This window comes from Muntiacus reevesi, chromosome 20 (assembly GCF_963930625.1).
Source record: "Muntiacus reevesi chromosome 20, mMunRee1.1, whole genome shotgun sequence".
Lineage (NCBI taxonomy): Eukaryota > Metazoa > Chordata > Mammalia > Artiodactyla > Cervidae > Muntiacus > Muntiacus reevesi.
This window is the reverse complement of record NC_089268.1, coordinates 18,828,364-18,841,324: the sequence shown is the minus strand read 5'-3', so window position 1 is coordinate 18,841,324 and position 12,961 is coordinate 18,828,364. Positions and strand designations below refer to the sequence as shown.

General features: G+C 39.4%; 1 protein-coding gene across 2 annotated transcripts in view; it reads left to right on the top strand.

The window, feature by feature from the left end:
* The window catches only part of XPO5 (exportin 5), a 43,328-nt gene that overhangs the window by 2,327 nt on the left and 28,040 nt on the right, over positions 1 to 12,961 (top strand). Inside the window, exons 3-11 of one of the 2 annotated variants that reach the window (XM_065911910.1) lie at positions 721 to 793; positions 1,856 to 1,993; positions 2,187 to 2,369; positions 4,551 to 4,574; positions 5,115 to 5,300; positions 5,956 to 6,032; positions 10,543 to 10,642; positions 11,761 to 11,844; positions 12,468 to 12,593. In XM_065911910.1, coding sequence (XP_065767982.1) covers positions 721 to 793; positions 1,856 to 1,993; positions 2,187 to 2,369; positions 4,551 to 4,574; positions 5,115 to 5,300; positions 5,956 to 6,032; positions 10,543 to 10,642; positions 11,761 to 11,844; positions 12,468 to 12,593 — 991 coding nt within the window. Of the gene's footprint in view, positions 1 to 720; positions 794 to 1,855; positions 1,994 to 2,186; positions 2,370 to 4,547; positions 4,575 to 5,114; positions 5,301 to 5,955; positions 6,033 to 10,542; positions 10,643 to 11,760; positions 11,845 to 12,467; positions 12,594 to 12,961 lie in introns of both variants that reach the window. The other variant, XM_065911909.1, reaches the window with a different exon arrangement.

The following is a 12,961-nucleotide window of genomic DNA, read 5'->3' as shown; positions in this document are numbered from 1 at the left end:
TGATTAGACACTAGAAAGACACTGCCTTTAATTTCTTTTCTTTCTCCTTAAGTTTTGAGTGTGCATGGCAGGATTCTAGGCAGGATTATACTAGAATAACTAAAAACCCGTTCTAACTTCAGTCTCCTACTCCTATTGCTTATCTGAAGAATCCACCAGCTTTTAAAATTTAATCACAGTTTTTCTGGAATTGTGCTGTTATTACTTTTTAAGCCTAAGATGGTTAGATAACATCACTGACACAATGGACGTGAATTTGAGCAAACTCCGGGGGATGAAGGACAGGGAAACCTGGTGTGTTGCAGCCCATGGAGTTGCAAAGAGTCAGACACAACTTAGTGACTAAACAAAGCAAGTATAGAAGGGGAGTTAGCATTATCAGGTTCTAGTTTCTGAAAACCAGCTATGTTGCTGTAGTTGTCCTGGCTATGTATTTGCTTATGGTCTGTCAATAAAATCAAGGGGGAAAGCTCATCTGTGCACAAATCCTACCTGGATTCTAATTAACGGGTCTCTGTCTATATTAAACTCTTTTTTTGCTTTTAGCATTTTAATTAAATGTGGACTGTTTCTGTCCGTTTTTTGAAAGATACAAAGTCGAGAGTATAATTTCTGAATAAAATCACCAGCATAATTTTAACATAGGAATCAAAGCTTAATCTCTTCTGAAGAGAAGGCTTATAATGTCGTTCTGTTGACTTTATGCATCTTGGTGGCCAGGTTTCGTTGGAACAACATGTCTCGATTGGAGAAGGTCTATCTGAAGAACAGTGTCATGGAGCTGATCGCAAATGTAAGGAATGGTTGATTGGAAGACTTGCGTCTACGAGGTAGTTTAGACAAAGTGTGACTTTTCCAGTGTAGCATTTGTGTAAAAATTCACGGGTTCTACATAGGTCAAACAACTTTATATAACATTAAATGTTACCTTCAAGTTAAAAAGAACCACCATCACTAGAAATCACAGTTCATCCCATTTACTTGGGTTAATTAATCCTGTATGTGTTGACTTTTATTTTTAAAATTATGAAGACAGGGTAGAGATAGTAAACATTTTTAACAGATGAATAAGAGTCTTAGATTAATCAGTTCTAAATTAGATTACACTTTGCTGTTTGTTTCCTTTTATTTTAAACTGAATTATTTTATGTTACTAGCAATAAAAAAAATAGGCTAAATGAGTTTGTTTTGGGAGATAGACTATAGCTTTATAAGCACATTTAGAATCCACAGCCTTTATGTTCTTTTTTACAAAGGACATGAAAAGGGGAATTCATGCCCCTTTTCATCCCCAAAGTCTAATGTCTTTGATAGGAAAAAAAAAATTCCCTTCAAAATTATTAACTTAGCTAGCTAGGATTTATATTTTGTTAGTTCTGGGGAGATGTGATAGAAATCTTAATCCATTACACTTGATACCAGACTTGAGAAGAGTCCCAATAATGGTCTTCCTGTGTCTTCTAAAGCTAGAACTATTAGGAAAATATTCAGTTGCTCCTGAATCTCTCACTTTGTCAGCCTTTCAGTGTATTCCTTATTTCTATACTCTTCTACTCTGGCCCTCATACAAAGTGAAACAATCATATGAAAGTCTCTTCAGTTTGTAAAGAAGAACAGTGATGTCTTCCTTGCTCTGTGTGAAAGCCATTTTATTAGCTGATGCAACCCTCTGTTAAGCTTTAAGAAGGAAGAATGATTAGTGAGAATGCAGGACAGGTGACTCAGACATGGAGAACGGGTTTGTTTGTTTAGTTTGAAAGTAGGCCTGCTCCTAAGTTTTCTACACTCTTACAGCCCAGTTTGTTCCCTTGAATTCAGTCTTGCAAAGCTCTTGATGTCACTTATTCTTTTGCAGGGAACACTGAACATTTTGGAAGAGGAGAACCATATTAAAGATGTTCTGTCTCGAATTGTAGTAGAAATGATCAAGCGGGAGTGGCCACAGCACTGGCCTGACATGCTAGTAGAATTGGACACTCTTTCCAAACAAGGGGTATGCAGTACGGCTGTATCAATTCAGGGTTTTGTTTTTGTTTGCTCTTCCAAGTTTTTCTGCTTTGTTTGTCTGCCCTGTCAGCAGAAAAGAGCCTTTGGTCATATTTATAATGCAAAACATGTTTTCAGCTATTCATAGCCCAATGAAAAAAAAACAAACGTATTTAACTACCTTCTTTCTATTGGTATAGGAAACACAGACTGAATTAGTGATGTTCATTCTTTTGCGGCTGGCAGAGGATGTAGTGACCTTTCAGACACTACCCCCTCAAAGACGAAGGGATATCCAACAAACTTTAACCCAGAACATGGAAAGAATCTTCAGTTTTCTCCTTAACACACTTCAAGAAAATGTAAACAAGTACCAGCAAGTGGTAAGGGATACTGATTATAACCCCCCCACCTTTCGTCAAGTTCTGTTTTCTGATATGAGTGGGTTTGTGTGTGTTTTGAAGTTAATCCTGCAGCAAGGAACTAGGGTGTTCAGGTCAGTAAAAGAAAAGGCTATTTTATAAGCAAAACAGAAAGATGACAGGAAAAACTGGAATTAAGTTTCTAGGAGGTTCAATTCAATGAGTTCCGAACATACAAGAAAAAATAATTCCCTTTTTAGTAAGAAAATTCCTGAGATAGTGTAAAAATGAAGCTGAATTTTTAAAAATTTAGTACAGTGGTTCTCAGGCAGAGGGCAGTTTTGCCATCCAGGTTGTCACACCTAGGGGTTGCTCCTGACATCTAGTGGATAGAGGCCAGGCGTGCTGCTGAACATCCTGTAGTGCCCAGAACAGTTTTCCTCAATAAAGAATTATCTGACCCAAAATGTCAATAGGAATGAGGTTTCAGAACCCTAATCTAGAATCCTCATACATGTTTATTTCACACAAATCATGTTCATTAAGATTCATTATTTTTTCTGCCCTCAGCAGCTTCCTTACGTTTATTTTGGGAGCTCTAGAATACCAACACAAATGATAAGACAAGGTATTGTTAGCTGTCAGGGTAGGGAGACACAATGAGTACCTAATATTATGCTATATACTTTTTCATGCCTTACACGTTATTTAATCCTCAACCCTGAGTCAAAAACTATTGTTTCCATATTATGGATGAAGAAACCAAGTTTCAGAGAGTAATTATTGGAAATCCCCTGATTAATGATTGTGGGAAATTCAAGCCCCATCCTTTTTACTAGAATGGACTCTTTCCCCCAAAATACCTCCCCAGGATTTTTCAAAAGAAAATATCAAAGTATTTTAATTGACAAAACCTGTGTGTATTGAGAGTGAAAGAGGTATTCTTTTTATTTTCCCCTAGGAGATTTAATCCCTAAGAGAAATGAACAAATTATGAATGCTTCGATGCCCTAGACATCTAGCCAATATGCTAGAGCAGGGTGACACAAGTTAGAAAAACATCCACTGATGTTTTTCTTTAGCGTCAGTTTCTGTTTTCTCCATCTGTTAAACCAGGCTCCCAGGACCAGGGCATACCAAGGGACATTTCTTGTACCTGCAACTTCTTAGTTTGCTCGTAGTTCCTTCTCCGCTTCCATCCTTTCCCCTTCCCTGGGTAGTAGACTGAATGGTAAACGAGGATGGGATGTGTAGGCTTACTCTCCCTGTCTGTCCCCTGGCTCCTGCACTGGTCCCAGGGGCAGAAGAATAGGATCCAAATGGTAATGCAGGCTTGTTGGGGTAGAGGGTCAAGGCTGGACTGGGCTGTTGTTGCCTGGATTCCTTTTCCTTCTCGGGCAGCATCAGTAGATACTTGTGAAAGGGTTCTACTTGTCTCTCTCCCATTAACACCCCTCCTTGATCACCACTGGCGAAGGCTTAATACCTCTCCTTTGTTAGAAAAAATACCTTTTGAAAGTTGAAAAAAAGAATTATAAAACAAATCTTCTATGATGCTAATGGTGGTAAGTTTTCAAGTACTTCAGGAGTTGCTACTCCTGCTTAAAAAATTATAAATTGTTTAATTTACTGAACAGACAATATTTTGGTCTATTTAGCATTTAATATTCTTTGTGTATGTGGTTTTCCTACAGTTATGTCCATATATACATGGTCATAAATTGTACTCATTTTAATTTTGCTTCTTGCTTTTTTCCACTAACATTACATCACTTCAGTATACCTTCGCCAGTTATAATTTGTCTTTATTTTAATATAGAAAAATTGCTAATACTTAAATTTTTAACTGTTTCTTTTCATCAATAGCAGTGCTGAGCCTACTTCCACTGTTCATTTGTTAGTTGTATTTCTTTGTAAACTGCACTTTGAAACTGTCTTTTTGGATTTTAATGTTCTAATAAATTTATGTAAGCTCTTTAAATATTAACCTTCTGTCATATTACTAAAACTAAAACAACCTGTCCTCCTCTCGAGAATATCAGTTATGTGTTCTTAGTAAAGTTGTCTTTCTGTTCCAAAATTAAAAGTTGAGTCTATTTGAAAATCATTGTTTGAGGGCCTAGATTATGGGGGTAGAAAGTTATTACACAGCCTTTTGTTCATTAAAAACATTAGATCCTTATACTTCTTTTTTTTCAGAAGACAGATAATTCTCAGGAGTCAAAGGTAAGAGCTCTCTGCAGAGCTGGAAGCGGGCTTTTTTTGAGACTTTTGGGTACGGGGATACATACACCTGGTGGAAGGTGACCTCAGCTTTGTTTTGTTTTGTTCTGTTTTGGGCCGTGCTGTGGAGCTGTGGGAGCTTCAGTTCCCCTACCAGGGAGCAAGCCAACACCCTCAGCATTGAACTCACAGAGTCTTAACCACTGGATCGCCAGAGAATTCCCTCAGCCTTGGTTTATTTGATCACTGAGCTATGGTGAAAGGGAGTTAAAATAATATTATCTGAGATTTCTCGGAAGGGCATAAGATGACCACACATGCCAATGTGGTCTTATTGACGGACACTGAGGTGCCGTTGTTTGAGAAATGATTGTGTATCAGAAAAAACCTTTCGAGTTGCCTATCAATAACTGTTGCATGAGCACTTTTCTTTCCATTGTTTTCTTTTTAAAATTAGAAAACAGAAGGAGGTCGGGTATAACCACAGCCTTTCTTACCTGTTAGTGAGGACTTAGCGGTTAAAAGGTACTTCTTTTCATGCAGGCCCAAGCGAACTGTCGAGTCGGAGTCGCGGCACTGAACACTCTGGCAGGCTACATTGACTGGGTGCCCATGAGTCACATTACTGCTGAGAACTGCAAGCTCCTGGAGGTGCTCTGCCTGCTCCTGAACGAACAGGAACTTCAGCTGGGAGCAGCGGAGTGTCTTCTCATCGCGGTCAGCAGGAAAGTAAGTTACCACTTCAGGCTGACTTTGATCCTCAGCCTCTGAGGGATGCATATGTGTGTTCCATTCCACGTTGTGGTGAACGACATTTAAGGGTTTGGGTGTTTTGTTTTGTTTGTTTTACTTGACACCAACCTACCCATCTCCAACCTTTTGGACAACAGTTTGCTGGTATGCTAGGAATCCACTGGCAGGATATACAGAGATGTGTGGGGCTACGTGGGTCTTGAAACATTTGTGGGTTTTGGTGCTTCACATTTAAAAAACTATATGTGTCATGTTAAAACTCACATAGTATTGTGTCAAAGAATCGTAGAAGGTGACCGAACTGACTTTATAGCTGATTTGGCTAACAAATGAGATCATGACTTTTCTCCATGAAGAATGTTAGATGTAATTTGCTTTCGTATCATCATTATTACCCAGCATATTTAATTTTTATTTATTTATTTAATTGAGTGTCAACACATTTTAAAATATGTCTTATCCAGATTTCAATTTAAAGAGTTGACCTCTTTCCAGTGTTCAGTTAGCCCCAGGGCTATGTGAAAATTAGGAAGTCAGTATATTTGATTATATAGGCGTAGAAGTTGTTAGTACTTAGAATTCTTTAGTAACATAGTTTGTATTACCTGTGTTTCCCTAAAATTGGGTCTAGGGCAAGTTGGAAGACCGGAAGCCCTTGATGGTCTTATTTGGAGATGTTGCCATGCATTATATACTCTCCGCTGCACAGTGAGTGTCTACTTTTCTATGTGATTTCTAATTTCTTTGTCATTTTTGTATCTTACTTGGATATATCCAAAGTTCCTATCTGACTGTTGGCAGTCAGTCAACTGTTTTTTTTTTTGTTTTTGTTTTAAGTTTGAGCTTTATTCTAAGGACAGTGTGCAGTTCTTACGGTTTATTTTGCTGTGGGTGTGAGTCTGTGTCTGTGTTGGCTATGCTGGTCTTCATTGCAGCGTATAGGCTTCTCTGGCTGCAATGTATGTGGGCTCTCTAGTCGAGGTACACAGGCTTAGTTGCATGTGAGATCTTAGTTCCCCAACCAGGAATGGAACCGGTGTCCCCTGCATTGGAAGGCAGAGTCTTAATCACAGGACCACCAGGAATTCCCTCTGTTTTTAGAAGAAAAATCAGACACTCTTAAAGGGACTGTTTCACCTTTTGAAGACCTTCTGCTGGAAATAAGCTGTGGCTGTTGATTTAGCACCCACTCACATTCCTCCAACCTGTAAACACATTCTAGGTCCTGAAATAGTGGCTTGTGCTTAGTTTCTTCTAATTGCTCTGGAAAACATTAAAGCATTTCCTGATATGTGTTTCTTACCCAGGAGTCAGGTAGAACTGTATGTTATAAGTAATTGAAACTGTCACAACACCCACTTTTCTTCCATACTCTTCATTTTTGGTGCCAAGGACAAATGAAAAGATGTGAGAGACATATATATTACTTGAACTCTCTCACTGTCCGTTCTAACACAGATTTTATGATGGCTTTCTTTCCCATGGATACTACAGCTCTGTTTTTAAGGAGGCTTGTTAATTAAATGAATAATGTGTCTTTTGGGTGGCCACTTTAGTTACTGTTTCCAAGTCCCATTTCTTACTTCCCTAAAGATTATGACATTCCCACTGAGGTATCCCATCTCCATTAGTGCCACTGGTACTGGTTGGTAAAGCTGTAACTCAGACCAGGTGGTCAGACTTCAGAGCCAGCACCAGAAACCGTGGTGCCACACTGCCTTTCAGCTTCACTAGCTCCTAGGTCTGTCTTACCCCGAGGCCCATGCTTTTTGGGTTACAGTGTACTGCCTCCGTGGCTGCTGTCCACACCCGTCCTGATTAATTCTTATTAGTGTGAATTGTACTACATCTTTTGCCACTAAATAAAAATTGTCTTTTTAATTTAAAAAGATATTTGTACTCTAAAATAGCACCTAAGTGCTTATTCGTCTGAACTAAATGACTTGGATAAATGTGACACCAGGTTAATGTTTTTAATATAGTCTTTTAAAAAAGGATTTTATGTTTTTTGAGCAGTTTAAGGTTCACAGAAAAATTCATGGGAAGGTACAGAGATTTCCCATGTACTCCCTGCCCCCGCACATGCACAGCCTCTCCGTTATAGACCTCCCCCCATAGCAGTGATACGTTTGTTAGAGTTGATGAACTTCAGTTCAGTTCAGTCTTTCAGTCGTGCCCAACTCTTTGCAACCCCATGGACTACAGCACACCAGGCTTACCTGTCCATCACCAACTCCTGGAGCTTGCTCAGACTCATGTGCATTGAGTCAGTGATGCCATCCAACCATCTCATCCTCTGTCTTCCCTTTCTCCTCCTGCCCTCAATCTTTCCCAGCATCAGGGTCTTTTCATATGAGTCATTTTTTCACATCAGGTGGCCAAAGTATTGGAGTTTCAGCTTCAACATCAGTCCTTCTAATGAATATTCAGGACTGATTTCCTTTAGGATTGACTGCTTGAATCTCCTTGCAGTCCAAGGTACTCTCAAGAGTCTCCAACACCACAATTCAAAAGCATCAATTCTTCAGTGCTCAGCTTATACATGACTAGCAGAAAAACCATAGCTTGGTCTAGATGGACCTTTGTCGGCAAAGTAATGTCCTGCTTTTTAATATGCTGTCTAGGTTTGTCAAAGCTTTTCTTCCGAGGAGCAAGCATCTTTTAGTTTCAGGGCTGCAGTCACCATCTGCAGTGATTTTGGAGCCCACGAAAATAGTCTGTCACTGTTTCCATTGTTTCCCCATCTATTTACCATGAAGTGATGGGACCGGATGCCATGATCTTTGTTTTTTGAATGTTGAGTTTTAAGCCAGCTTTTTCACTCTCCTCTTTCACCTTCTTCAAGAGGCTCTTTAGTTCCTCTTTGCTTTCTGCCAGAAGGGTAGTATCATCTGCATTTCTGAGGTTATTGATATTTTTCCCAGTCTTGACTCCTAACTTGTACTTCATCCAGCCCAACATTTCACTTGATGTACTCTGCATATAAGTTAAATAATCAGGGTGACAGTATACAGCCTTGACGTACTCTTTTCCCAATTTGGAACCAGTTTGTTCCATGTCTGGTTCTAACTGTTGCTTCTTGACCTACATACAGGTTTCTCAGGAGGCAGGTAAGGTGGTCTGGTATTCCCATCTCTTGAAGAATTTTCCACAGTTTGTTGTGATCCACAGAGTCAAAGGCTCTGGCGTAGTCAATAAAGCAGGAGTAGATGTTTTTCTGGAACTCTCTTATTTTTTCTATGATCTGACAGATGTTACAATGGATGAGGAACTTACAGTGACACACAGTGTGTTATACATTATGTTACACATATTACGTTCTACCTTTTATGGGTACAGGCTTTGGGTTTCAGCATTATCATTATAGTAACCTACAGAGTTTCTTCACTGCCCTTAAAATCTTCTGTGCTCTCTGTGTTCTTTCCTCTCCCACCCAAATCCCTGGCAACCACTGATCTTTTTACTTTCTCCATAACTTTGCCTTTTCTAGGATGTTGTGTTGTTCAGTCTCTGAGTCGTGTCCGACTCTTTGCGACCCCATGGGCTGCAGCACACCAGGCTTCCCTGTCCTTCACCAACTCCCAGATCTTGTTCAAACTCATATCCATCGAGTTGGTGATGCCATCCTACCGTCTCATCCTCTGTTGTCCGCTTTTTCTCCTGCCTTCAGTCTTTCCCAGCATCAGGGTCTTTTCTAATAAGTCGGCTTTTTGCATCAGATGGCCAGAGTATTGGAGTTTCAGCTTCAGCAGGAGGCCGTCCAGTGATTATTTGGGGTTGATTTCCTTTAGAATTGACTGATTTGATCTCCTTGCAGTCCAAGGGACTGTCAAAAGTCTTGTGTGTTGCCTTTGCAAGTGGTTTTTTTCTTTTGCAAGTTGTTTTTTTCACTCGGGATTATGTATTTAGAGTTCCTCCATGTCTTTGATGACTTGTCAGCTCATTCCTTTTTACCACTGAATAATATTCTATTGTGTGGATGTACCAAAGTTTATCCATTCTCCTACTAAAGAGCATCTTGGTTGCTTCCAAGTTTTTGCAATTATGAATAAGGCTTCTGTGAATATCTATATGTAGATTTTTGTATAGAGATGTTTTCAGCTCCTTTGGGTGGTTACCAAGGAGTGTGATTATTGAATCATATAGTAAGAGTATGTTTAGTTTTATAAGAAACTGTCAAACTGTCTTTTAAAGTGGCTGAACTATTTTGCATTTCCACCAGCAACGAATGAGAGTTCCTACTGCTCTTTATCCTCCCCAGCATTTGGTGTTCTCAGAGTTACAAATTTTGGCCATTCTGATAGGTGTGTAGTGCTATCTCGTTTTTGTAGTTTGCAATTCCCTGATAGCAATTTGATGGGGAGCTTCTTTTCATATGTTTATTTCTCATCTGGGTATCTTATTTGATAAGGTGTCTGTTGACTCATTTTTTAAATCAGATTTTTTTTCTTATGGGTTTTAAGAGTTCTTGTGTATATTGTATAATAGTATTTATCAAATGTGTCTTTTGTAAATATTTTCTCCCAGTCTATCACTTATCTTTTCATTCTCTCTCTTTAATAATCATTTATTATTTATTTATTCTTGGCTGTATTTGGACCTTCATTGCTGTGTGTGGGCTTTCTCTAGCTGTGACAAGCAGGGGCTACTCTTCGTTGCAATGCACAGGCTTCTCATTGCAGTGGTTTCTCTTGTTGCTTTGTAGCGTATAGAATCTTCCCAGACCAGGGATTGAACCTTTATCCCCCGCATTGGCAGGTGGATTCCCATCTACTGTAGCACCAGGGAAGTCCCTCATTCTCTTGATTATAGTCCTTTTGATTTTGTCAGTGGTTTAAGGAGTTACTACATTCTTCCCTAGGGATCCAAGTCCTTCCTAGGTATACTGTCTTTTCGTGCAGTTTCTTATACGTATATGTATTATTTTGTGGAGTCATGCTTAGAGTTAACATTACTATTCCAAAATACCCCAGTACCATATAATACCCCAAATTAGGGTGCCTCTTAAAGGATGAGATTGCACTGAATCCTGTTCCTCATCGATCTTTCAGTGTTTGGTTGGCGGTTTGGGGGTTGATTTTTTTTTTTTTCTTCTCTTTTCAACAGTAACAATCACCTGAAATATGAATATTGGAGCACAGACCACATACAGTCCATTCCAGGGGACTCTTTGGTGTTCCTGATGTGCTGCTAATGGCGCTGTTTTCTCATCTCACAGGACCGCTGACGGAGGAGGCTTAGTCGAGAAACACTACGTCTTCCTGAAGAGACTGTGTCAGGTGTTGCGTGCTCTGGGCAACCAGCTGTGTGCATTGTTGGTGAGCACTTTCTGGAGGGTTTCAGGGCCATCTGAGGAGAGGATTTAGCGAGTGGTGTTTGTGTAAGGGGTAACACGTGCCCTTGACTTTAGCCTGAGGGAACATTGCCCTACAGATTATTTCTTATAATTCTGTAATTAAATTATCTTAATTGAATTTGAATGATATAGATTTATTTAATGTCAGTTATTAATATCTATAGTAAATGTTCACACCTGTTATTCCATAAAATCAGTGTTGCTTCTCTTCACTTTGGTACTTGTAAAACTTCAGTCTGCCTGGTACCTTACCCTTTAAAGTCCTATTAGGTCATGAAACATGGATTCAAATAAAGAACGCTTTTCCCAAATTAAAGGATATATTACTGAATTATTTTTTAAAAAAATCTTTAGTCTGATTGACCTGAAAATAACTCTCTTATACATTAAAAGATCGAATGTTGGTACAGACTTTTGTACTTGATGTCAGTGCATTTTTTTGGTGGCTTGAATGGCTTGAGGGGATAGAACTTCTGGCATAAGATGTGTACCATCAAGGGATTATTTAATAGGTTGAGTCACAGAAATGTGACTAGACCAGGTCTGAAGAAATAGGTGATTTCTGAAATGAATATTCTTTTTTTAAGAAAAATTTTTATTCATTTACTTGTGGCTGTGCTGGGTCTTCATTGCTGTGCAAGGGTTTGCTCTGGTTGTGGTGAGCAGGGCTGCTCTTGATTGCGGTGGTTTCTCGTTGCAGAGCACAGGCTCTAGGCGAGTGGGCTCCGTAGTTGTGGTGCACAGGTTTAGTTGCCCTGAGGCCTGTAGAGTCTTCCTGGGCCAGGGATCGAACCTGTGTCCCCTGCACTGGCGGGTGGATTCTTAGCCACTGAACCACCGGGAAGTCCATAAATGCTCTTTTGTTTTACTGTTTGATCACAGAATAGATTTTAATGATGATTGAGGTAAAGCAGCTTTTCTGGGTTTTTGCCCTTGAAATGATGTCTTCCTTAAGCCACAAGGAAGTATAATAAAGTCCTTTCAAAACTGAAAGTTTTGAGGATATAAGTTGTCTTACTCCACTCTCCACCCTGACCTCCTCATCAGCATTATTAATATAGTGACCTTTTTGTCCTACAGGGTGTGGATTCTGATGTAGAAATACCAGCAAACTTTGGAAAATACCTGGAATCTTTTCTTGCTTTCACAACTCATCCAAGTCAGGTAAACTTTATGGTGATAACTAATCAAAATTTTAGTTAGTAAATTAAAATCAGGTGCTACGACCTGAAATAATCAGCAGTTCACATATAAAATGTGACTCTTAAGATCCTGGGGAGTTACTCTAGTGGAATTTCATTAAGAGAATTGCCGCATCTTCTTCCCAAGTTAGCTTTTGCAGTCTAGATCAGCAGTTACCTCCTCAGGTAATATTCTGATAATGCTCAATCAGATGTGAGGTGTTTCTCAGGTTATTTGCTACTAAACATACTTTCAATTAAAAAGTCTAATTAATTGTGTTACTATAAATTAATTTTGTCCAATCCAAGATTTTCCTTGTGGTATCATCCTGAGTTATCTGTATGCTTTCTTGCATAAAAGAGAAGGTGGTAGAGTTCAGCTCATTCTCTGGGTCTTGCACGTGACCCGCCGTCTGTCTGTCTTTGCTGCATGGTCCGTAGTGACCAGTCATTGCTGATGTACTCCGGTGTGGGCAGTTCCAGTCAAAGTATTACAGAGCTCTCTTTCCATGGGAAAATATAGTGGATAATTGCTGAGCTAAGTAATAGTCTTGGTTATATAAAACTTAAACCCTTAAACCGAGTGTTTTTCTTTTTTTCCTTTAGTTTTTGCGCTCTTCAACTCAGATGACTTGGGGAGCCCTCTTTCGACATGAGATCCTCTCCCGAGACCCTTTACTATTAGCAATAATACCAAAATATCTGCGTGCTTCTATGACTAACTTGGTCAAGGTATGCAGTGGGACCCTAAAGTGGAATGTAGGTGAATACACATCTTAAGACTTAGGTGGCTCCATTGACAGCCCTGTGTTGGTCACTGAGATCCTTTCCTTAGGCGTATTAGTCTTTTATTCCTTAAAAAGAAAGAACTCGTTACTATGTCTACTCATTACTATGTCTACTCTTTCATACTTGCGAGAACTTATGTGCCAAGTGTTGAGCCAAGTGCTAGGAAAAAGTGATAGAATGAGAGTAGTGACTATGACCATAAAATGTGATCATTGCTTTTCAGAAGCTAAAAGCAGAATGGAGGGTGGAGGTCAGGGGGATGCCAAAAGGAAGTTAACATCTGACTTTCTGAAGGTCAAATGAGAGTCAGG